Genomic DNA, 24,709 nt, shown 5'->3' on the forward strand with positions numbered 1-24,709 from the left:
ATCAGGTTAATTAAATTTGAATTCTTATCAACAGTAATACCTCAATTACTTATTCAAAGACATTAAATATTGATCGAATGCATTTTCAAAGATAATTTTGTGGAAAATAGGGTTTTTAAAAATTATCAATAATTTTATTAAGCAATCGTTGTTACAACTTCCAACGTTAGCTTCAGCAGACAAAAACTACTGTTTTAGCAAACTTTTTAGCTTTTATAAATGTTAAACTCTTTTGAGTGTTGTAACGACCATCCTCTGCCAAAACTATACCGTATCGGCGGGCGCTACCTATCTTTTCCGGCTTTGCTCAGGATATAGGGGTGTTCTGGCCGATAAGATATAATTAACGGTCTAATTCATAAACAAATAAAATTTAGGTAGCTTCTCATGAAAAGAATTGTTATCAAAAAAATTTAAGTTATTAGGTGAAAATGCCGATAGATGGTGCCCTCCCATCCTCACTGATTGCCCTAAGGCATCAATCCAAATTGTCTTCATTTTCGTGGAAATTACTCAAGTCAAGATTTAGCAAAACATTCTTATATCCAATTTATTAAAAGAGTAAAATTAACATAACAAAAAAAATTATTGAAAGAAAATTAAGTGTGATAATGAAATTTAAATATGAATATGGCTTTTAATAAAAATCCTAGATATTATGCAACAACTAGATATACAACGTAAATTAACGATTTTATACTCAGGGTTATGCTCGGTCCACTGTTGGCAAGCGCTTGCAACTTGAACTGAACGTCGGTTCTAGATAATTTCCTCTGTTACAGGTATTACAACCATATGCTACATCAAAATTATGTCTGTGTAAGGTTTCGTTTTGTTGTGACACAATTGTGGTGAATCAACAAATTATAGTTCAGATTATTAGTTTGAATTTATATGAGTTCTGATGTATTATTATATCGGGAATATGGTATAATTTTTTTCAGTATCAATCCTCTGGTGTAACAATCTCCTTGACTGGTTGATAGGATTTGTCCCTTTTTATTTTATACATTTTATTTGAAAATTTTTGTTCTTGTTAATTAGGAAGATTCAAAAGTTCATTTGGGATTAACGATCTTCTCAAAGAATATCACCAAAAGCTCCAAATTTGCAACGTTTAATTGAACTCGGACAGCAAAATTCGTGCAAAATCTTTTTCGATTGGAAGATGTTATTGATCAAACAGAAGCAATTATTTAAATTTTGATTTCCACAATCGAAATCCTTTCACGATGATCTTCTTCCGTATTCTTTGTCTTATAGCTTTCCTTTCCTTTTTTTTCAAATTAAATTTCCAAATTTTTTTTTATAATTATTTCCTTTCAATTCAAACTTTTCTCTATCCAGCCCAGTAATTTCAAAGCTACTCTATTTAGAACTAAATTTTCCTTCTGTTATATAGTGATATAATTCCTATTTGTGACCTCTCGCAGTGTATTCAATTTTGGCTATATACTCACACGTCAATTAGGAACTCAAGTGGTACAAATTTTGTCAGTTAAAGTTAAGCCACAATATGCAAGAATTTCACAACTGTGGGTATCACAATTGTGAACTTAGAGGAAAACATGCAAACTTAGAGATAAATTATGTTGAAAAACTATGTTTGCAGGAAAACACCGAAAGGAAAATTTCCCGACATCATTTTATATGAACCAAGAACAAATTAAATTTGTTAAAAACAAAGTTGGACTAGTTTTTATAAAAATTGTTATAAAAAAACAATTTTTCGAAATTTTCAGAACAATTTAAAATCGATTTTTATAAAATATTTGCTGTGTTATCTTTTATTCACTATTACATAAAAATTTATGAAATATTCCATAACGAATCAAACGTTTTCAAAAGTGAATTCTTCCAAAACAAATAACTCATAAAACCTCAATCCCTAGTGAATTCTATATAACTATTGTCAGAATATCAGAACATATGGTGGTTGCCACCTTTAATTGTATATATAAATAATAAGACAAAAATCTGATGTTTAATAATAATTTATTGAGGGGCTTTTTTATTTACGTACTATAATATTGCAATAAACGACAACTTCATTACTATACATTAGGGAATAAGGAAAAAAATATAAAAATGTGTAAGGAAATGCTTAAAATTTAAATACAGTCATTCTATGCGTTACCACAAATTTGTCTTCAAGGCATTTTGTATTTTTTCGTTGTCGGCTTGATCTTTTTTTCAACAATACACTGTCCACTTGTTGAATTTCAGTGAATCGTTTGTTAGCGGCTGCACGTAGTGATTCATCTTTTATCTTAAAGTGTAGGAGTAGTTTTACCACTGTGTAATGCATTTTCTTTTATTCGGTCTGCAAGGGTTAATCATATTGATATTCCTCTGAGTAGGTGTAGTAGCTTCGATAGATCTTTTCTGATTCGTGTGGCACGTTGTTGGAATTATTTGCCTATTGAATTACAGACTTTTTCACACTCTAATAATGCTTTTAGGCGTAAGCTTTTGGAACATTTTTCGGATGATACTGAATGATTCTCTATTTTTGTGTTGCTTTAACATGGATAATTGGGCACATTTTAGTGTTCATTTTTTAAATGTATTTATAAATAGCTGGGGAGCCAAATATACTATGGTTAAGTAATTTTTTGTAATTTAGGTAATCTAGACTTTAAGTTTTTGAATTTAATTATTTTCTATAATTCAGGTATTTTGTTTTGCTATGTAATACATTTTTTTGGCCCTAGGGCTTTTGTATTACTTCGTGGATTAATAAATAAAATAAATCTTGTCAGGATATGCATTAATATCTTGGACTTTGGAAATTCTATTTTAAATAAAAAATCTGATCTAATAATAATTTACCAACATTTTCATGAAGCTCCGTTAGTGCTACGTTAGCTAACGAACTTTTGAACCGCATTATGAACACATCTGTCATCTTGCGTATATATTCCATATGCCAGTTAGTAGCTTAACTGCTGAAACTTTTTCAGTTAAAGTTGACCGTAGATCAGATATTTGCAATTTAATTTCTGTTAACTGCCAGTTAATGCCTAACGGAGCTACATGAAAATGGCCGCTATTCTGTTACTCATTTACGTACTACAATATTGCAATAAACTTCAACTTCTTTAGTATAAAGTAGGTAATAAGGAAAAAAACATTTAAATATGTAAGGAAATGCTTAAAACTTAACATTAAATACAGTCAATCTTTGTGTTATTGTGTAATTTAAAATTGTATTATACCACTATGGGTTCGTCCTCAACGGATTTCGTATTTTTTCGTCGTCGACTTGATTTTATTTTCGACAATACACTGTACGCTTGTTGAATTTCTATGAAACGCTGATTGGCGGCAGCACGTTGTGATTCATCTTTAACCTTGTCAGGATGAAATTCTTTAGATAATCTTCGATATGCACTAGTTATCTCGGACTGTGAAGCTGTCGCACTAACACCTAAAACCTTATAGGCATTACGTTCTCCATCCACATCCATAGATTCAAATACTTCTTTCCATGTTTCATACCATCCATGGTGCTGTGCATAATTATACGTATCTTTGAGAGCCTGTGCAATATCCGTCCACCAAGCGGATGCCAGGAAATTCTGGAATGCTTCGTGAATAGGCACTTCATTACCATCCTCATCAGATATGGTACCATTAAAGAATAAGAAACAACCCCACAATGAAAAATAAATGCATAGAGCTCCAGTGAACTTTAAAGATCTCTCCATAGTACCGCGTCGCTTGGGTGGTGTGCGTAACCACTCCTTGGAAAAGTGATCAAATACGAGAGCCGAAGCCAGAGCAGAAATTAGTAATGTGTAAGTTTCATCATAAATGAAATAACGAACAGGATATGCAGCAATTGCAGCCAAAAGACAATGCCATAGAACACCTTTTTCTCGGCCAATATTACCCACTGTCCATACGCCCAATGCAACGAATACCGGAATCAACCAATGTAGGAAATTGAAATCGATTCCCATAAATATACTCTGGGGTATGGCCATTTCAAACAATTGCCCAAAAAGATATCCAATCATAACTTCCCCAACGAAACGTTTACCCGAATATGGTGGCCGTTTGAAATGATGGAGTTTCTTTACAAACTCTTCTATAAATCGAGGATCTTCATTTGCATCACGCACATATCCAGGAATTGCAAAAATTTCGCATAACCAACCAATACCAAAATAACCACCAAGTGTACACCACCATACAAAGGCATGACGATCGCGTCGCAAGTAAAGATGGTGCAAACCCAAAATGCCACCAAAAAGCCAAAGCACATAGGCAGTAATGATAGATTTTTGTGGAGGTAATGCATTGACATCAAATTTGTGATTTTTCGTAGTTCCATTTTGGTGTTTTTTACCGTTAGTTTGAGGCGTAGATACCGCTGATCCATTCATTTTATCCTTAGCCATTTTGTAATCTGAAATATGTAATAATTAAGTATTATTAAAAACTTGTGTCATTTCTAAGATTTGTTAGTAATAAAATCTGTACATGGAATCGAATTTCTGCCTATTGTGCCTATTTTATAAAATTTCTTTGTGTATACATTTATTTCTATTATTCCTTAATTTGTGAAAATTGAGTTTAAAGAAAGGACAGATCAAATTTTTCAGACAGTGACTTTTTCTGTTAACCATTGTTTTTGTTCTATTAAGATAACCAACCAAAATAGCACACATTATGTTATACTTCTTCAAATAGTGACTGCTTTCCCTTCTTAGTACATTTTTTTATACCCACCACCATAGAGTGCTGACGGGGGTATAATAAGTTTGTCATTACGTTTGTATTTAACACATCGAAATATCGATTTCCGACTATATAAAGTTTAAATATTCTCGATCAGGGAGAAATTCTAAGACGATATAAGCATGTCCGTCTGTCTGTCTGTCTGTTGTAATCACGCTGCAGCCTTCAATACTGGCGCTATCGTCCTGAAATTTGGCACAGATTCTTGAGGTATTTTAAGAACACAAATTAGTGTGTCGAAAATGGGGTGTATCGGTCCATGTTTTGGTATAGCCCCCATATAGACCGATCTCCCCATATTACTTCTTGGGCTTCTAGAATTCCTAGTTTTTTCCCAATTTGTCTGAAATTTGAATTCTAGAGGTATTTTAGGACCTTAAGGAGGTGTGTCGAAAATGGTGAGAATTGGTCCATGTGTTGGTATAGCCCCCATATAGACCTACCTCCCGAATTTATTTCTTGCACAAAAATGGAAACATACTGGTACTTTAGACCCTCAAAAATCTGTATCACATCTATTTTTACCGGTCCATTATGTAAGGCATCGATATAAGACCGATTTCACTTCTTGAGGGTATAGCAGACACACTGATCATAAAAATTGCTCGTAATCATTTAAATAATGGCGGTAAAAATCTACAGATTTAAGATTTCAAATCAAGGCTTTATTTCATTATTTACACGATATGTTTATGATTTCTCTAAAACTCAAACTTGTTTCTTATAAATCCAGAATCTGATCTAGTCTTCATAGGTAGAATCTTTACATTTATCTTCGGAAAGCGTATTGGTTCCCCTGAAATTCTCTATATTATCAAGTAACCCGCTACGGCGAAGACTTTTCAAAGTAAACTATTATATTTGATTCATGTTAATGGGTATTTAAGATTTAGCCCGGCCGAACTTACTACTGTATGTACTTGTTTTCTATTTTGGCAGGTGTTTCACCTGTGTGCTGCAAGTTTTTTTTTTTGGCAGAGTCTAATAAAACAATTGTTTGAGTAAGCCCCCAACATATTATTTTCTGATTTTTTGTAATTCGTATTCTTCTTAACATAGAAATAACCCTTACGAACCTACCGTGTGCCATATAAAAAATCACACTGAAAGACAAGAACTGTCTATAGGCTTAACAAACATTGTCGGTTTGCAAATGCGACAGACAACAAACAACAATTTACTCTTGGTGTAATCACAATGGACTGAATAGTCTAAGTGAGCCTGAAATTTAATCGGTCTGCCACTTTAACCTAACCTTGGTGTGTACACCCAACTATCGAGTAAAACTTAATACACGTAATTACTTTTCCTCACTGAATAACCCGATAGTTTTTAAATTTCAATATATTATTTTTGTATAACAAAAGCTTACCACAAATACCATAGAATCCCTCAAGACTACAATATGTAGAATACAACAAAAATTTATAAATAAAAATATGTAAAACTTAATATACATTAATATATATTTTGAAAATATGTAAAAACTTACCTTTAAAAATTCCAATTAGAATAATATATCCACTTCTTATTCGGATCTATAGTTGGTTACAATAACGTTGAACGAATTGTCATTACTTGGACCAGACCAAACCAGACTTTCTCTTTTCACGTCTAATTGCGCTTTGTGTGTTTGTTTTTGATTCACTCATAAGGCAGCACCAAATAATTCCAAGTAACTACGCCTTTTGAAGACACGTCAACTCAACCCAAGCAAGCGTTGACTAAAACCGTGATTTGGTTTTGTTTTAAAAAATATAATTGAATATTTTTATAGCTGTTTTTATGAGGATTTTACATACATATATATATTTCAAGATATTAGTATGTATTCAAAAGTTGTAACGTTTCAAGTGCTAATGTTCTAGCTGACTCTTCTTTCCATACTGTGTAAAAACCAAATCTGTTTTAAATGCTAACTGCATTTGGTAATAAACAATGGTCAAAAACGAAGAATTCTTCAAGAAGAGAAAGACTTTCAACTCTCTCTCTTGCGATCGATATAGAGTTGCCATGCACATGCGTTATTCAGTTGGGTAGCACCGTGATAAGAGGTGTATTCGTGTATTTTTCCAGTAAAAATATCCATTTTAAATGCGGGCACTAATACTATCAAGGTACACTTAAAAGGTAGCATAGATAACTAATGGTGTTTTCTTTTCTGAAAAAAGTGCTTTGCCTTCATTTTGTCTGTACAGAATGCGCATTTTTAAAATGTTATCAGCAACCTAAAAAAATGGTATCATTTCAGCGGGCAGAAAAGAATTCAAAGAAGGAAACAGGGCAATCGCAGCACTCTCGTTTGTTGGCAGTGCTGAAAATGCCCGTCATTTGCCTCTAATGGTGGCGCTATTTTCACAACAGAATTCGAAGCCTTTTCGCACTTTTGCCTGTTTTTTTTAGAAAAGAATCTAAAGAGTACATTTTCCGGGCAAAATGCAAAAAAGTGTGCATTTTTTACAAGAAAAGAAAACGCCATAAGTAATAGATGACCCATTGGTGTCAAACGTGGTCTGACAGTTACCAAAATGAGGAATAAACGTAGAAAATAGGGGGAATTACAAATTCTCTCTTACCCTGCCAACATTTTTTGAATTTGGGGGCGCTTCTGAGAATCCCCACTACGTCGAAAACAGTCGTATACGATATCCAAAACTCCTCGGAAAAGCGCCGTCACTATTGAGAAGTTGTACCACGCCAAGTTACTACAAAAAAGTATCGCATGAGTGCAATTATTAGGAGCATTTAGAAGGACGCCAATAAGAGCCCCTTCAAACAATCAGACAAAGTGCATTTTAAGATAGTTGTAAAAGAATCATTGTGGTCAAGTAAAACACAATTGTTTAGATGTTTATTAATTTTATGAAACATTTATAAATTCTCATAAATATAACATTTATACGACTATCACATCACATTTAACACATTTTTATGCATTAATAAGAGATTGATGTTGAGTTACAAGTTGTAAGTTAAATGTTGTAGCGTCTATCAGCCAGTACTTTTATTCCCAATGGAGGCAGCGTGTCTGGAAAAATATTTGAAAAACTATCACTTTATTCCATTTGGAAAGTCAAAAATTTTTCACCAATTTACTTTTCACAATTTTAAGCGTAATAACTATGTTTTCAGCACTTTATTTTCGTTTTCATTGAAATAAATTATAATAAGCCAGTTGCGCTTGGTGTTTCACAAAATATAAAATGGCTCTTGTAACAATAGTGATGGCAAAATACTTTCATGCGAATAGTGATGGCAAAATACTATCACAGTTGGCGATTGTTGCAGTGTCACTTACGAGTCTGTGGTAGCGATGAGGATGAAATGGAACATTGAAATGCTGGCAGGGATAGATTCGTTTTTACAAATTTTCTTTTTTATCCACAATTTTGAAAAGTTTGATACACTAGATGATTTATACTCAAATTAAATATCCAAAAGTTCATATTTGAAAATTGCGACTAAAACCGCGAAAATACAAAATTTAATTTTGAGCAAATTTTCTCTTTGCGAAAAACACAAAACGAAATGTCAGAAAATTCATTTGGGCTTCTTCATCATTTTCCGGTCGGAGAGCGACGGGCCATCTATTAGTTAAGTTATCTCATAGATAATAGAAATACATAGATGTCCCACTCTTCTCTTTAAAAAAAAAAATGTGTCAGTTCCAAAAATTAATTTTCTGACATTTCGTTTTGTTTTTTTTTTCGTTAAGAGAGATTCTTTTGTATTAGTTGTCCATTCACAATTAATTTTTTATGAGGAGTTTTTTATTACAGAACACCCTGTTGTGTTAAAATGAGTACCAAAAATCTCTCAATTCTCTTGATTTTCTTCGTTTATTCTTAATCTTCGGAACTGTCAAACTTAGTTTGACACCCATGGGACATCTATGTATTTCTATTGTCTATGAGTTATCTATGAAAGGTAGAAGCAATAAAACAAAAACAATTTTTTCTCTTGCTAGTATGTGTGTTTGGCCGTAATTCTTCTGTTAAATTCCGTTGCTCTATTGGTTGGGTTGCTTATGTGTGTGCTTGGTCGTAATCCTTCTATCAAATACTGTGTATGTGACAAAATTGTAATCAGATGGCTTATGATTCTACCTTATAAGTGTACTCTGAATACTATATTCACAAAATTCCCAAGAACTCCTCAAAGTAAATTTGGGATGAAATATCGATTTATGGCAATATAGAAATGTAAACCATCTCGTTGTGGATTTCAACAAAATATAGTTGAAATACATTATTAATACGGTTATATGTGTATATGGGTGTGGAACAAGGCATATTAATTAAAGGTAAAGTCACGAGCAAGCGTGTGTACACCCCATGATATTTAGAAAGTCAAACTAAAATGACAGCCCTGCCAGCATTTCAAAGTTCCATTTCAACCTCATCGTTACCACAGACTCGTAAATGTCACTTCAACCATCATGAAAAGGTACATCAAAAAGTACATGCAAGTAATTTGCCATCCCTACTGTTAAAAAAGCCTTTTTTTTGTGAAACGCCAAGCGCAACCAGCTTGTTATATTTTAATTAAATAAAAACGAAAATAAAGTTCTGAAAACATAGATTATACGCTTAAAATTGTGAAAGGTATATTGGTGAACAATTTGGTGATTTTCCAAATGTGATTGTTTTTCAGATATTTTACAGACACGCTGCCTCCATGGAATAAAAACACTGGTTGATAGACGCAGCAACATGTAACTCGCTACTTGTAACTCAACATCATCATTAATGCCAAAAATTATGTTAAATGTAATGTGATAGTGGTATAAATGTTATATTTTTAAGAATTTGTAAATGTTTAATCAAATTAATAAATATCTAAACAAACGTGTTTTACTCGACCACAATGATTCTTTTACAACTATCTTAAAATGCACTTTTTCTGATTGTTTGGAGGGTCCCTTATTGGCGTCGTTCTAAATTGATCTATAAAGGCACCTAATAATTGCACTCATGCGAAACATTTTTGTAGTAACTTGGCGTGGTACAACTTCTCAATAGTGACGGCGCTTTTCCGACGAGTTTTTGATGTCGTATATGATTGTTTTCGACGTAGTGGGGATTCTCAAAAGAGTCCCCAAATTCAAAAAATGTTGGCAGGGAGGTCACTTAAGTTGACATTTTGTGTATGTGTAGTGTTGTTGTATTGTAACACAATGTAAATAAAAGCAATATTTATGTACACAAAGAATTTAAACAAACCTACTAAACCTAAACAAAGCCTTTGACAAGATGAATGTCGATATTAGTCATAGACTCTTTAAAATATAGATGACCCATCGCTCTCCGACCAGAAAATGTTGAAGAAGCCCAAATAAATTTTCTGACATTTCGTTTTGTATTTTTCGTAAAGAGAAAATTTGCTCAAAATTAAATTTTGTATTTTCGCGGGTTTAGTCGCAATTTTTTGTTCAAATATGAACTTTTGAATATTTAACTTGATTATAGATCATCTGGTGTATCAAAAATGTTCAAATTGTGGATAAAATAGGAAAATTGTAAAAACGAATCTAAGAGAGAATTTGTAATTCCCCCTATTTTCTTCGTTTATTCATCATTTTGGGAACTGTCAGACTGCGTTTGACACCGATGGGTCATCTATTACTTAGTTATTTATGATATTAGTCACCTGATTGCATTACTTTACCTCTTTAATATGCCTTGGGTGTGGAAGTAGGGCTTTGTTTAAATAAACTTTGTGAAAATAAACTAAATTTCAATTAATTTACCTTTTATACCTCATTCTCATTATGCGCTTTACAGATTATCAGTTATTCCGGACGGAATGTCGGTGTTTGTAAAGAATCTTACAGTGTGTCGGATCGATACGACTTGTCGGCGATGACTAAATAATCGTTAAATGTGTTATCGTTCCCATAAACATTCAGCAGTATCGATTATGCCTTCGGACTTATCTTATAATGTGCACAATATATGGGGTATGTTCGACACGAGCACTGTCGTCCGGAATAACTGATAGTCTGTAAAGCGCATTACACATCCAAAATCTACTTTAACTAGATTTCAACGGTCCATTTTTAATAAATTTCGAGCCTAATGTGTACGAGGTATTATTATGTTATAAGAATTTAAAATAATAATAATTAAAAAAAGATTTTATAATTTAAAGTTTTGGGGGAATACCGAAAGTAGGACCGCTGAAAAAAGCTATATTTACCTTTGGCCGATAAAATCAAAACTTATCGGGGTTTCCACTAGAACAGTATATTATCAGGGATGTACGCACTTTGCAAATTCATTGATTAAAAAAATTAACCTGAAAACTATCCATTTTTCGTCGAGCTTATAATAGTCAGGATCGTTCCCCTACAAAATATATATTGAATTTGGTCAAGAAAGGCCTATTAAAATCGAGCTTAATAAAGTAAAATCAAAAATAAAAGTGCAATATAAGAATAATTTTCCAATTGATAACAGGCCGAATATAATAATAATAATAAAATTTTAATGAAATCGCAATACAAATTAAATTTACGAAACTATTTTTTATACAATTAATTTCCAAAGTCTTGAAAAAAATTGTCCAAATAGTTACCTAATGTCCACACCCCATCATATTGAAATGTTAGTCAGCGACATCTACAGATTTTCTGTTTGAACAACAAACAAGGAAAAATTGTCTTTGCATTTTCGTCTTCATTTCTTATATTTGTTGTGATTACCAAATTAGAAACGTAAACAATTTTATCAGCAAAATTAAAAAAAAAATAATAATAAAAACTTTCGCAAAATGAGCATTGCCCTCTGTGAGGTTTGAACTCACGACCCCTGGTTTACGAGACCAGTGCTCTACCTCTGAGCTAAAAGGGCCTCATCTCCGCGTGTGCCAAAGTATCCATTTGATTATGAAGGGTGTACAGTACATTAAAAACCATCAATTTGTTTATTATTTTAGAATATAGAACCGAGAAATATAGAAAACAAATTCTAGATGTTAAACCAGCAACTTTTAGAGACAAACTAAATATTTTTTATTATTTTATTAAGGATATATGTATGGGAGTATTTTAATATAATATACGGAGAGAGAACTTTAACCATAGTTTTGACCAGTGCTGCCGCTACTACTTCAATCGAAGTATTTTGCTTCATTTTCACAAAATTTACTTCGTCACTCCTTCTTCCAAAAATCTGCTTCACTTTTTGTTCTGCTTCAAATTTTAAAAATTTTCCCCATATACGATGAACATAGCGGTTTTAATCATTGAATATCATATGAAGTATGAGGGCTATATACAATTATGAACTTGATATGGACCAATTTTGTGTGATTGGGGATCGATTTATCTGAGGGCTATATATAACTATAGACCTATATGGACCTAGTTAGACATGGTTGTTAACGGCCATATACTAGCACAATGTACCAAATTTCAACTGACTCGGATGAGGAGAGGAGAGGCTCCAAAACCAAATCTCGGGATCGGTTTATATGGGGGCTACATATGATTATGAACTGATATGGACCACTTTTGGCATGATTGTTAAATATCATATACTACCACCACGTAACAAATTTCAACCGAATCGGATGAATTTTGCATCTCCATAAGGCACCGGAGGTCAAATCTGGGGATCGGTTTATAAGGGAGCTATATATAATTATGGGCTGATATGAACCAATTCCTGCATGGTTGTTGGATACAATATATTAACACCACGTACCAAATTTCAACTGAATCAGATGAATTTTGCTCTTCCAAGGGGCTCCGGAAATCAAATCTGGGGATCGGTTTATATGGGGGCTATATAAAATTATTAACCGATGTGGACCAATTTTTGCATAGTTGTTAGAGACCATATACTTACACCATATACCAAATTTCTATAATATTTCTAATATTTCGATGTGTTACAAACGGAATAACAAAGTTAATATACCCCCAACCTATTGTGGAGGGTATAATAAAATGAATTCTATTGCTTTGTTTTCAAAAATGAATGCTACTTCAATTTTATTCAATCTACTCCACTTTTTTCCAAAATCTACTTCACTCAATTTTTCACTAGCGGCAGCACTGGTTTTGACAGCGACTTCTCTATAGTGTTGCCATACCTCATTCTGAAAATTTGCCAATGAATATCAAAATCAGAGATACGTTTATTGGTACTTTTTATGAGTACATGTAACTAGAGGTGTGTGTGACTCGAAATTATCGTGATACGAATCACTTGAAAGACATATGTCATGCGTGATTGAATATAAAATTTTATTCTTGATCAAGCATGAGTGAAATGAAAGTACATGCGCCCCTAAAATCTTAGGTCCGTTATGCAGTTTATGCGCAAATGGGTGTTGCATGCCAATAAGGTAGTTTTCCCATGTATTTCTCACCAGATAACATCGTAGTAGGTAGCAGAAACCTTGCTAGAGGTGCATCAATAAAAATATCCATTGCATATTCCTCTATTAAATTATTTTTTTACGAATTCAAAATAATACAATTATCAATCTGACAATCCAATGTAAGGCCCATATTATTATGGGGCAAAAAAAGTAAATTTTCAACGGTTACTTTTCTTTAAAGGTGAGTACTAAGTTCGAGTTTACCCGCTAAAATCAAAACTAAATCAGTAAAAAAGGTATACAATTAAAAGTCTTTGATGCAAATTTTAATATAACTTGATGGGGAATAGCCCAAAGTAACCTTTTATAAAGTTTTTATTCTTTAAATTGGATTAGTAAAGAAAAGTAATCGTGAAAAAATTACGGGTTTAGCGGCTAAACTTGAAGTTAATACCCACCTTAAGAATCAATTTTAAAGAAATAACCTACAAGTTATAGTAAAATCAAAAACTTTTTACAAAAAGAAAAATGTTAAATTTAAGAACAATTTGTAGTCGATCTTAAAGTACTTTAATTAAAATCTTCTCATTCTTAAATGTAAAATATAGTAAAGAAATAATTTTTATATTCCACGCCTTACAGGCTTCGGTGCGAACAATATCTTTGCAGGTTTGCACAACTCTAAATCTGTTCCTGGTCGAACTGCCAAACATAGAGTAATTTCCACAGATGAAGCCTCCGTCCATACGGAATGAGAAAGCAAAATTGTTGTTCTCAACTTTACATTAGTTTCATGGGCTCCTTGCTCGGTCATAATCTTTTTAAAATCTGATAGTTTCGGTACCACGGTATGCATATGTTGATCAGGATATTTGATTTTTATCCGCATATCATTCTTTTGGGATTCTTGAAGATTATCGATTTCTGCCACAAATGGTAAAGCAGCGATTAGACCTGCTGTAACCTTTATGACATTATCCTGTGACATCTGAGGGCATGGTTCGAGAATATTTGCCTCGCACATTTTTATATTAACATTAGGTGGTGGCATACGTACAACACATGGTCTTTGCACCAGGGGTAATATTTCTCGGAATACTTTTCCAGGTTTTGGGTCAACTATACTCGCCAACTGATTAAGCAACGATGTAGTCAAGCTATCTGGCAGAAAATCTTCCTTATCATCCACAAAATTGCTAATATCTGAAGCAGTTTGTAATAACATTTGACAAGGACCCAAAGCACTTTGTGATCGATCACGAACGACCAAAACTAAATGTAAAGCACTAGCTCTTAGACATATTTGTTTCACCAGCAGCATATCGCTGTAGCTAAGGCCAGAAAATATATGCTGTAATTTCAAGCAGTTGCGTACCAACTGTGACAAGCTCTCCTTGAGCGGAGCTCGACTATGATGAGATGTTGTACATGACTGTAATTGCTCAATCTGAATTTGAGCAGCCAAGAAGGTTTCCAAAAAGTTTGCAGTTCCCAACATTTCTGGATCGATTTCCCCAAGACGCTGAATACAATAAAGAAAATAAAATAACGTTTATATTAGATATTTCTATGTATATACCTTCAAATTATCCTGAGCGGTCTTAAGCAGAGGTACACGTTCATTGGCTATAGTAAATATGTCGTTTATATGAGCCAACATTGTTTCCAGGTATTGACGCGAATTGTTCGAACTATTCAAATCGTCCATCGGCTTCTTTGTGGATGCTCCCTCAATGGGCAACGGCGGAACAAGGGCTGGCATGGCATCTCGAAGATATGCATAATGTTTGAGTGTGACATCGGGAAATAAACTTATGATAGGAACCAGACTAGCGGCAGCATTAAACAATAAAATCAATATACATAAATATGAAGGATCTTCAACGTCGCGCTCAGCGCTATCAAAAAATGGGTGATCCTGCAAGAGATGCGATGTTACTGCCATACAAAGATGAGCATGTTTTTGACCGATTTTGCGCATACAACCAAAAGCAGACAATTTGTCTTGGGGGTATTTTGCTAAAACATCTAACAGCTTTTGTACCACCATTAGCAGACATGCTTGAGTGGAGACTCGACAAGCTCCCAACATAAGATGTAGACCTTCGCGTACCTCAACAGAAAAATCCTCCAAAGATGATAACATAATTTCCAATTGATCTTCTCTCAACACAATGTGGCGGGCTATTGCAGTCAGGCTATAAATGGCTTTTAGCCTAACTTCTTCAATTTCGTCATTAAACATGTCCACTAGAAAATCCAAACAAGTGACAGCAAAGTCCGGATGTTTCAAAGCTAATTTGCACATTGAATCCACTGTAGCTATTCGTACTTCCATAAACTCATCTTCTAAGCCATGAACTAAAGCACCACAAGCCCCACTGGCAATTAATGATATAGTTTTGGCGTCCAAGTGTTCCTGGGGAGCATCATCAGCCCACCTTTTTCCTGACGACCATTCCCCTGATGCTACCAGCTGGGCCCCTCTTTCATGGGCCGTTTTCTTACGACGTAAATTACTCATTAATTTTTTATCCAACGTCTGATGCAGAAACTCCGGACCTACCATTGTCATTTGACCCAAATGCTCTGCTGCCTGCACTCTTATCTGTATAGATAAATCACATAGTGCTGCACAAACTTTACTGAAGGCAGCATCTATTAAACGCATTTCTTCTTCGTCCTCTGCGCCACACAGAATCATGTGTTCGGGGTGCTTCAGACCTATTTGTAATACTAATTGGAGAGCTTGTTCACGTACACATTCGTAATCGTCCTGCATGGCATCCACTCCCCTCTGATATAATGATGGTGACAATATTGCTCCTCTTTCTCCTAAGCATAGAATGGATCTCAAACTTTGAGCCCTTACCCCAGAATCTTGGGAATCAGCATAGTGGCCAATAGTATCAATTACACCTTTCTTGGCATCTGTTAAAGCAACAAAAGACGATAAGACCATCAAAGCATTTTTCTGAGTTTGATGCGACTCCGAACTCAATTGTTGCTGTGCAAAATGAGCAATCTTTGTGACATACATAGTGGGTAAAATCTTCAAGTTCTTAGTTCCAATTTTATGTAAACTTCCCAAACCTTGAGCTATAACTTTTTGAGACTTTTCGTTTTTTAAAACAGCTATGATTTCATCAATCAAAGCATTAACCACTTCAGTTATTCGTACTTCAGACAGATCCGCCAGCAGTCCTAGTATCATAACTCGAATGGTGGTGTCTCCATCACGCTCTTGGCGAAATAACTCGATAAGTTTATTTACCACCTCATGAATTTCAGGTAATTGACAATCGGTCAATACCAATTCGTCAGCAATTTTTACCAGAACATCTAGTAATTCCTTGCTGTTTTGTGGTGAAATAGTTTCAAGCACATTTAATACCTGTTGGAGTTTTCCACTTGTGACATTTTTGGATGTGGTTTGTATTCGTATTTTTTTGTGAGGTGGTTGGCTGCTGTTAGATTCTATAATTTCAGTTACCGATAGTGGCCTTTTTACAGCAACAGATGCACTAGCCATTTCAAATGATTTATGTCCTCCTGATTTCACTTGCTGTTTTCTACTAAACTAAAAAATAATTGTTATTTTATATGAAGCGGTGCTCAAAATAAAAATATTAGAAGGTGGCGTTGTGTAAATCAGCTGATTCATAGCAAAGTGAACAACTCTGTTCACATGCTTACAAAATAGATAGAGTTGCCAAAATATCAGGTTTTCACCCTAAAGTTGTGCAAAAAAGTGCGAGTTTGTAGGTGATTACTATTTTCGGTTTGTGAGACGAAAACCAGCTTATTCCCACTTTCACTTTTTGTGATTAGTTATAAGACAAAATGTTCTAAAGTAATTCTTTAAAAATCTTCCATACATGATTTTACAAGATTTGATAAAAAATATAATCGTATTCATATAGCCGTGAATATAAGCTTTCGGCGCTCAAACTGAATCTAGTACCCACTTATTTTCTTGAAATTATTTAATTACGTCCAAAAAATTAAAAGTAATTACAACAATACCTTAATATTAATGATCATTATTAATTGTAATTGTTACTTTAGAGTTTAATACTAAATTAAAGCAATTAGTTTAATTAAAAAAAAATTATTTAGCATTGAATTAAAATTCACTAATGTTACATTAATTAAATATAGTTTTTATGTTATAGTTCTTCTCCAATAGATCAAATTGTTATTAAAACAACATATATTTTTGCTATTTTTAGTATTGTAGAAGACCTACAAGTATAGTTAAATTTGCTTTTGATATATCATAATGGGTTAGGTTATAAAGAAAATCGCCCAATAAGAACGATCATCTAGTGAAACACGAACTTAATAATGAGTGATTGAAAACAAAACTGTGATACATCTGAAAACAGCAACATCCAGATTTCATTAGTGAGACGGAGGAGATTTCTATATTTGTTTTATTTTTCTTTGATTCCAGGTTTGGCTTTGTATATATTACTTTGGAGAATAATAAATGAAATGATTCCAATTGAAGTAGATATATTTCTTAATTTTTTATTTATTAGGTTTATATTTAACCAAAATATGTTCACAACGTGCCCTACTTATGTATGTATTTAGTACACAATTGCCTTACTAACATTGTTATCAGAAACTTTAGTCTTTTCTGCGTTTCTTATCGGAACTTCCACCGGAACGATCGCTTTTCTCTTCTCCTCTTTTAGGTGCTTTCTTAGCCATATTCAAGAACTGATCCAAGCCAAATGGATCTTCTTCTTTTTCAAATTGTACAGGACCACTACGTGCTGGAGCACCACCAGCTGCGCCTCGTGATGTACCAGAGAACTCCTTATCCGGTACGAAACGTTGAGTATTAACAATGCGGTCTAAATCTGCTCCATACGTCTCATTGTCAATTTGTTTGCTAGGTCTATATAAATGTGATCCCAAAGAATTTGATTCACGCCATGGTTTGTCATATACATTATAGGCTTCGTCATCACCATATCCAGAATCCATACCTTTGGTTGTATTGAATAAACGTTGATCGAATAGAGCTTCACCAGTTCCCGCAGTTTTTGCTGGAAGACCAAGAGCAATCTGTTCAGATATGTCGCGCTCTCGTTCCTTTTGTAATTTGGAACGCTTGTCAGGTGCTGCTCTTGCCAGATTGCGATCTCGCTGTCTTTCACGATGACGTTCAGCACGTAATTCATTACGTTCCTTAGCTTCCGAACTCGTAGCGACACTTTCTTCCGTTGGATTGCGCAAGCCAGCACGCTCTTCTCGAGCTCTTTGGGCCATAACGCGAAGCATGTCCTCCTTTTTCTCCTTTTCTTTTTGAGCAAGTTTCTTCTCGAGTTGAGCTCTGGCTTCCACAGCTTCTCGAGCTTTTCGGTCAGCTATATATAATGCTTCAGACATTTTTGCAAATTTTTCATTAATGTGAACTTGCTGTAGACCTCTTCCATCGGCTGCCAAGCGTTTGTCTAGAGGTATAGTATAACCTTTGGCATTTTTCCAATTTGATATGCATGGTGGAATCTTCCATTCCTTTTGCTCCTTCACCGTCACCTTACGTGATGGCGAATGGAGAACAGGAGCAGGTGGTGATGGTGGTCCTCGAGGAATTTTCTTATTGATGCGAAATTTAGGAGGCTCCATTGGATCTACTTGCGCTTCTACCATTCGTATGATTCTCTGTTTGGCTCCCGAGTTGAAAGCATCTCCCTGCTGTGAAGGTGTATAGCGTATATACTGTGCTGGAGCTGACTTTTCTACATGTCTAACTGGCATTGCCGCAGCAATTTTTTGATTTGTCAATTTCTCCAAGGCCTTACGAGTTTCTTCAGTTGTTTCTGCTATAGACTCCTCATCTGGTCTTTGTAGTTCCTCAGCATCTTCTGACAATACTTCAGCTGGCAGCAGTTGTGAAATAGAGGAATATACTATTTTGTCCTTCCCATGTCCCTGTCTAGCAATTGCATCGTATTTAATTTTTCCCTTTTCATCCAGACGTACTGCCAATGCATTTGACTTCTTGCCCAAATTAGCTGGAGCGCCTAATCCTAATGGATACTGGGCGACATGAATTTCTGGAAATGCACCACCATCTCCAAAATCAGCTTCAGTTCGAGGAATCCAATCTTTTCTTTGACCATAAGGAGGTGCAGCTATTTTAGCTGATACTAACGCACCAATTTTGGGTGCACCTTTGGCCACGCGTCTTTCATCCTCGCGATCCCACACCGCGTTGGTTGGGGTGGGCAAAAGGCTGGAGAGAGACATTCTGGTAATTACTAAGATTTATATTATTAGTTTTTTGACAAATATTTGTAAACAAAAACTCATGGAACCAACAATTGTATGATATTAAAATATTATGAACAAAAACTTAGATGGAGATAATAATGAAGTGGGTACCGAGTACTTTTCACTCCCAACGAAGTAGTCGAGAGTACAGTGTTGCCTTTTCGCGATTTAAAAAATAAATATAAAGAAGGGTATCGGATTTGAAATCAAGGCATTTTCAGTAATAATGATTCTAAAGAATATTAAATGAATATGATAGTAGTAATCAATTCCCAATATATAGTTTTCTGTATTGAATACTCCTTGAGATATTATATCAGCTAGAAAAAAATACACTAATGGGTAGTCTTCACGGTAGGGATGTCAGAGGCAAAAAGAGCACATTCAGTTTATAAAAAGAGAACATACAAAAAAATAAATAAAATAAAAACATTTATTATTTTTTATTATTTTATTTTCATTATGTAATTTGAAGCCACATAGCGGCCAATTTATGTAAATTACAATGGACTACTAACCGTGACTAAAGTATAATTGAAGTTATGACAATGTGAAAATATATGCGAGTATATAAAAAGTATAATTACATATAAAGGGTGATTCTTTTGAGGTTAGGATTTTCATGCATTAGTATTTGACAGATCACGTGGGATTTCAGACATGGTGTCAAAGAGAAAGATGCTCAGTATGCTTTGACATTTCATCATGAATAGACTTACGATCTGCCACAACGTCGAATTTTCAGTGAATGGGCCCTAGAAAAGTTGGCAGAAAATCCGCTTTTTTATCGACAAATTTTGTTCAGCGATGAGGCTCATTTCTGGTTGAATGGCTACGTAAATAAGCAAAATTGCCGCATTTGGAGTGAAGAGCAACCAGAAGCCGTTCAAGAACTGCCCATGCATCCCGAAAAATGCACTGTTTGGTGTGGTTTGTACGCTGGTGGAATCATTGGACCGTATTTTTTCAAAGATGCTGTTGGACGCAACGTTACGGTGAATGGCGATCGCTATCGTTCGATGCTAACAAACTTTTTGTTGCCAAAAATGGAAGAACTGAACTTGGTTGACATGTGGTTTCAACAAGATGGCGCTACATGCCACACAGCTCGCGATTCTATGGCCATTTTGAGGGAAAACTTCGGAGAACAATTCATCTCAAGAAATGGACCGGTAAGTTGGCCACCAAGATCATGCGATTTGACGCCTTTAGACTATTTTTTGTGGGGCTACGTCAAGTCTAAAGTCTACAGAAATAAGCCAGCAACTATTCCAGCTTTGGAAGACAACATTTCCGAAGAAATTCGGGCTATTCCGGCCGAAATGCTCGAAAAAGTTGCCCAAAATTGGACTTTCCGAATGGACCACCTAAGACGCAGCCGCGGTCAACATTTAAATGAAATTATCTTCAAAAAGTAAATGTCATGGACCAATCTAACGTTTCAAATATAGAACCGATGAGATTTTGCAAATTTTATGCGTTTTTTTTTTTTAAAAAGTTATCAAGCTCTTAACAAATCACCCTTTATAAGGTATAAAATAGATTAATTAATAATATGACAAAAAATGAAATATGACAATTATAATTAATAATATGATAAAAAAAATATAAAGAAAATGAAATATGACAAAACATTTTTAGTTCCCATTATGATTGAAAAAAGACAAAATAAGAAAATATTATTTACTCAACCAAGCACAACAAAGCAGCACTACTAACTCGAGTTTGGATAAGCTTCATGCAGGTGATCCAAGATGATCGAGTAATCTTTTACGATATGTCGAATCAGAAATCGAGAAGTCCTTTAAATTAGTAGGGAGACAGTTATAAGATCTGGCGATTCTAGCCTGAAATGACTTGTCCATACGACCTCTGGCAAGAGGTACAACAATCTGATTTCTCCGCGATCGGCCAAATGAAAATAAGTCCACGAGAAATCGAGGTGACTGAGCACTGAAAATTTTGTGGAAAAGAACAAGTGATCTGAAGTCAATAAAACTCGAAAATGGGCACCCCAGGAAATCCTGGACATGAGGAGATATGTGGTCATATCGACGCAATGAATGTAGATAACGGACTATTCTATGAATTGCTAGTTTAACTTTCCTTATGTTACCAGCATTTGTGCCACAAAAAACCTCAATGCCGTATAGAATATTGGGCATTGCCAAAGCATGTACAAGTCTCTTTTTGAATGAAAAAGGCAGCATCAAATCAGAGTTGTACAGTTGGCGTAGAGTCAAATTCGTTTGACTAATAACATTGTCTATATGTAGATCAAATGAAAGTCTATCGTCAATGGTAACCCCCAAACATTTTAAATGGTGGACGACTTCAATATCACACCCATTATAAGAAAGAGTTAGTCCAATATCAGGATGAGATGAAAAAAATAATGCTTTTGTCTTAGAACCATTGACGGAAAGATTATTGAGACACATCCAACTGTATAAACTATTAGTTACAAAATCAATCTTAGCTTGTAAGACATCTAAATTATTAACATCCCCCCGAAAAAGCAACTGAACATCATCGGCGTACGAAAAAGTGGAGCAAAACATATCAAGATTCGCAAATAAATCATTAAGAAAAAGTATGAAAAGCATAGGCCCAAGAATTGAGCCTTGTGGGACTCCACTCCTTACCGACAAAATATTTGATCTTTCTCCATTGATCTGCACATATTGCTTTCTACCTGTAAGGTATGAAGCAATAAGTTTGCAGGCACTAAAGCCGAAGCCGAAGTATTGGTGAAGCTTTTTTACCAATATGAAATGATCTACGCGATCGAAGGCCTTTTCTAAGTCTAATGAAAGTAAAACGCATACTTTATCATGCGTGAAACTCCCCCTTATAGCATCAGTTAGGCCAAGCAGTAACATTGTTGTGCTTCTATGACTTCTGAAGCCACATTGACAATCAGAAAGTAACTTATTAAATTCTAGATAATCATTAAGTTGCTTTTTCAAAATATATTCGAATACCTTAGATAAAACAGGCATTAGCGCTATCGGCCTATACTCATGACAATTCGGACTTGACTTTTTCTTAATCGGACACACCCTTGCCGTTTTCCACTCACGAGGGAACTTAGAAGTCATGATAATGGTATTGACCAAATGAAGGAAGTGGTCGGCGATATGTGGTATTACTATTTTGTAGAATTTGAGTGGAAATCCATCGTTTCCAGAAGCATTAGACTTAACGGACGAAAAAGCACAGATGACATCGTCAATAGTAACACAGTTGAATGAAAATCCCGCTTCACCAAGTGAAGATGTTAAAAACGATCCAAAATCCCCCACGACATTTAACTGGTTACTTACAAATCCATCATTCAGGTCATCAACACTACTAACATTATCTGTACATTTAATTCCATAATAATTCTTTTAAACAAATACATAACATAAACATAAAATGAACCACTTTCAACTCAAGCCAAGTCATTTGTTTGGTGTTTTGGTGAAAAATGTTATTGAAAGAAGTTTGTTTACATTTAGAACAGAGTACAAAGTGAAGATGCAACATCGGCGTGCTCATCTTCGACTCTGATATATAAAGTAAAACACTATTTAATTAGAAAATAACGGCATAGGAAAATCTCGTAGTATCCCTGCCAACATTTTTTGAATTTGGGGGCGCTTCTGAGAATCCCCACTACGTCGAAAACAATCATATACGACATCAAAAACTCGTCGGAAAAGCGCCGTCACTATTGAGAAGTTGTACCACGCCAAGTTACTACGAAAAGTTTCTCATCAGTGCAATTATTAGGTGCCTATTTAGATCAATTTCGAAGGACGCCAATAAGAACCCCTGCAAACTATCAGAAAAAGTGCATTTTAAGGTAATTGTAGAAGAATCATTGTGGTCAAGTAAAACACGATTGTGTAGATGTTTATTGATTTGATTAAACATTTATAATTTCTTATAAATATAACATTTTTCGGTTTATCTCATCACATTTAACATAATGTTTTGCATTAATAAAAGAATGATGTTGAGTTTTAAGTAGCAAGTTACATATTGCAGCGTCTATCAGCCAGTTTGTTTATTTTCGATGGAGACAGCGTGCCTGGAAAAATATTTGAAAAACGATCACTTTATTCTATTTGGAAAGTCGAAAATTGTTCACCATATACTTTTCACAATTTTAAGCGTAATATCTATGTTTTCAGAACTTTATTTTCGTTTTTATTTAAATAAAATATAACAAGCTGGTTGCGCTTGGCGTTTCGCAAAAAATAAAATGGCTCTTCTAACAGTAGTGATGGCAAAATACTTTCATGTACATTTTGTACTTTTTGATATGCTTCCCCCATCACAGTTCGCGATGGTTGTGGTGACATTTACGAGTCTGTGGTAGCGATGAGGATGAAATGGAACTTTGAAATGTTGGCAGGGATGACATTTACGTATGTTCAGTTTACTTTTTACCATTTATTGAATCGCGTTGGAGTAATATTTGTTGTGATGCGTACAAAGAGGACAAAAAAAGAGTACTTAACTAAAAATAGAGCACTTTTGCGTGCTCTTTTGGCCTATCTTGTTTTAATAGCACATTTTGTAAAAAAGAGCACATGTGCTCTTTAAAAGAGCACGTCTGGCATCCCTACTTCACGGTTGCCACTCGAGTAGAGGTGTGCACGTGAGTAGTATTTTCCTCACGCACACTCACGACGGAAAAATCTTACGCACGATATTTTTTGGTAGGACTCTCGCACACTCACGAAAAGAAAATGTGTACTCACGCACGAAAATGTCGTGACTCACGAAAAATACCGTGACTCACGAAAAATATCGTGACTCACGCATTAGCGTAGCTAGACAATTTTCCTAGGGGGGGCTATAGCCCCCCTAGCTAAAAATGTATAGACTGAACTTATAGGTTCAATTAATGTTTTATTTCATAAATTTGAATAAAAATTAGACATCAAAATAACTCGTCAATTAATTTATAATAAAGCAACTAAAAGTAGTTCCACACTTTTCCCAGCAAAAAAATTGTGCGTTGTTCTAAAGGCACAACTTTAAAAGTACTTCCAAAAATGTCCTCAATTATTTTAACTACACAGGAAGTTTTTTTAATTGATTTTTTTTAATATTTTAATGTGTAATTTTTTGTTTTTTTTTTTTTCAAATAGTTTAAAAAAAGAGTAAGAATAAATAAATTGGTACAAATTATTCAAATTTTGCCACAAAACTGCTAAATTCATTATAGAAAAATCGATATCAAAAAATTTGTTAATTCACATTCAAAACACTGAATTCAGATCACACCTTAAGAAGTGATGCAAATTCATTGCAACGGCTGTTGAAACGGTGGACATTTGTCCTATGA

The 24,709-nt window shown here is 34.5% G+C and overlaps 3 protein-coding genes, 2 long non-coding RNA genes and 1 other non-coding gene across 8 annotated transcripts; 1 reads left to right on the forward strand and 5 right to left on the reverse strand.

Annotated features, from left to right (window-relative positions):
- Positions 1–1,978: 1,978 nt before the first annotated feature.
- On the reverse strand, positions 1,979–6,708 carry wus (TM2 and DnaJ domain-containing protein wurst). Of its 3 annotated transcripts, none has more exons than XM_075301100.1 (3): positions 6,239–6,708; positions 6,119–6,144; positions 1,979–4,414 (listed from the first exon to the last, which is right to left on the reverse strand). In XM_075301100.1, exon 3 carries the CDS (start codon positions 4,404–4,406, stop codon positions 3,213–3,215), a length of 1,194 nt encoding a protein of 397 aa, XP_075157215.1. In that variant the 5' UTR covers positions 4,407–4,414; positions 6,119–6,144; positions 6,239–6,708; the 3' UTR covers positions 1,979–3,212. The 3 variants fall into 3 exon arrangements, with proteins under 3 accessions (XP_075157215.1, XP_075157214.1, XP_075157213.1); XM_075301099.1 differs by lacking the exon at positions 6,119–6,144 and having other exon boundaries at positions 6,239–6,470; positions 6,549–6,706; XM_075301098.1 differs by lacking the exon at positions 6,119–6,144 and having other exon boundaries at positions 6,239–6,706.
- An 877-nt stretch (positions 6,709–7,585) lies between these two features.
- Positions 7,586–8,088, reverse strand: LOC142231790 (uncharacterized). Its single transcript, XR_012720920.1, has 2 exons — positions 7,843–8,088; positions 7,586–7,774 (listed from the first exon to the last, which is right to left on the reverse strand). It is a non-coding gene; the product is annotated as an uncharacterized LOC142231790 (long non-coding RNA).
- Positions 8,089–9,033: 945 nt separating this feature from the next.
- Positions 9,034–9,593, forward strand: LOC142232095 (uncharacterized). The gene is made up of 2 exons (XR_012721020.1): positions 9,034–9,350; positions 9,400–9,593. It is a non-coding gene; the product is annotated as an uncharacterized LOC142232095 (long non-coding RNA).
- A 1,932-nt stretch (positions 9,594–11,525) lies between these two features.
- Positions 11,526–11,597, reverse strand: TRNAT-CGU (transfer RNA threonine (anticodon CGU)). Its single transcript has one exon. It is a non-coding gene; the product is annotated as a tRNA-Thr (tRNA).
- Positions 11,598–13,605: 2,008 nt separating this feature from the next.
- IntS4 (integrator complex subunit 4) lies at positions 13,606–16,742 on the reverse strand. Its single transcript, XM_075301103.1, has 2 exons — positions 14,654–16,742; positions 13,606–14,596 (listed from the first exon to the last, which is right to left on the reverse strand). Exons 1-2 carry the CDS (start codon positions 16,604–16,606, stop codon positions 13,697–13,699), a joined length of 2,853 nt encoding a protein of 950 aa, XP_075157218.1. The 5' UTR covers positions 16,607–16,742; the 3' UTR covers positions 13,606–13,696.
- An 839-nt stretch (positions 16,743–17,581) lies between these two features.
- Bx42 (Puff-specific protein Bx42) lies at positions 17,582–19,473 on the reverse strand. The gene has a single exon (XM_075301104.1). The coding sequence runs from the start codon at positions 19,339–19,341 to the stop codon at positions 17,710–17,712; it is 1,632 nt and encodes a 543-aa protein (XP_075157219.1). The 5' UTR covers positions 19,342–19,473; the 3' UTR covers positions 17,582–17,709.
- Positions 19,474–24,709: the final 5,236 nt, after the last annotated feature.

Source organism: Haematobia irritans, chromosome 3 (genome assembly GCF_050003625.1).
Source record: "Haematobia irritans isolate KBUSLIRL chromosome 3, ASM5000362v1, whole genome shotgun sequence".
NCBI lineage: Eukaryota > Metazoa > Arthropoda > Insecta > Diptera > Muscidae > Haematobia > Haematobia irritans.

Bases quoted from the DNA above. Each gene is read 5' to 3' on its own strand.
- wus (XM_075301100.1), bottom strand. From the start codon at position 4,406: ATGGCTAAGGATAAAATGAATGGATCAGCGGTATCTACGCCTCAAACT.
- IntS4 (XM_075301103.1), bottom strand. From the start codon at position 16,606: ATGGCTAGTGCATCTGTTGCTGTAAAAAGGCCACTATCGGTAACTGAA. The intron at 14,597-14,653 runs GTATATACATAG...TATTGTATTCAG, and splicing joins CCGCTCAGGATAATTTGAAG to CGTCTTGGGGAAATCGATCC.
- Bx42 (XM_075301104.1), bottom strand. From the start codon at position 19,341: ATGTCTCTCTCCAGCCTTTTGCCCACCCCAACCAACGCGGTGTGGGAT.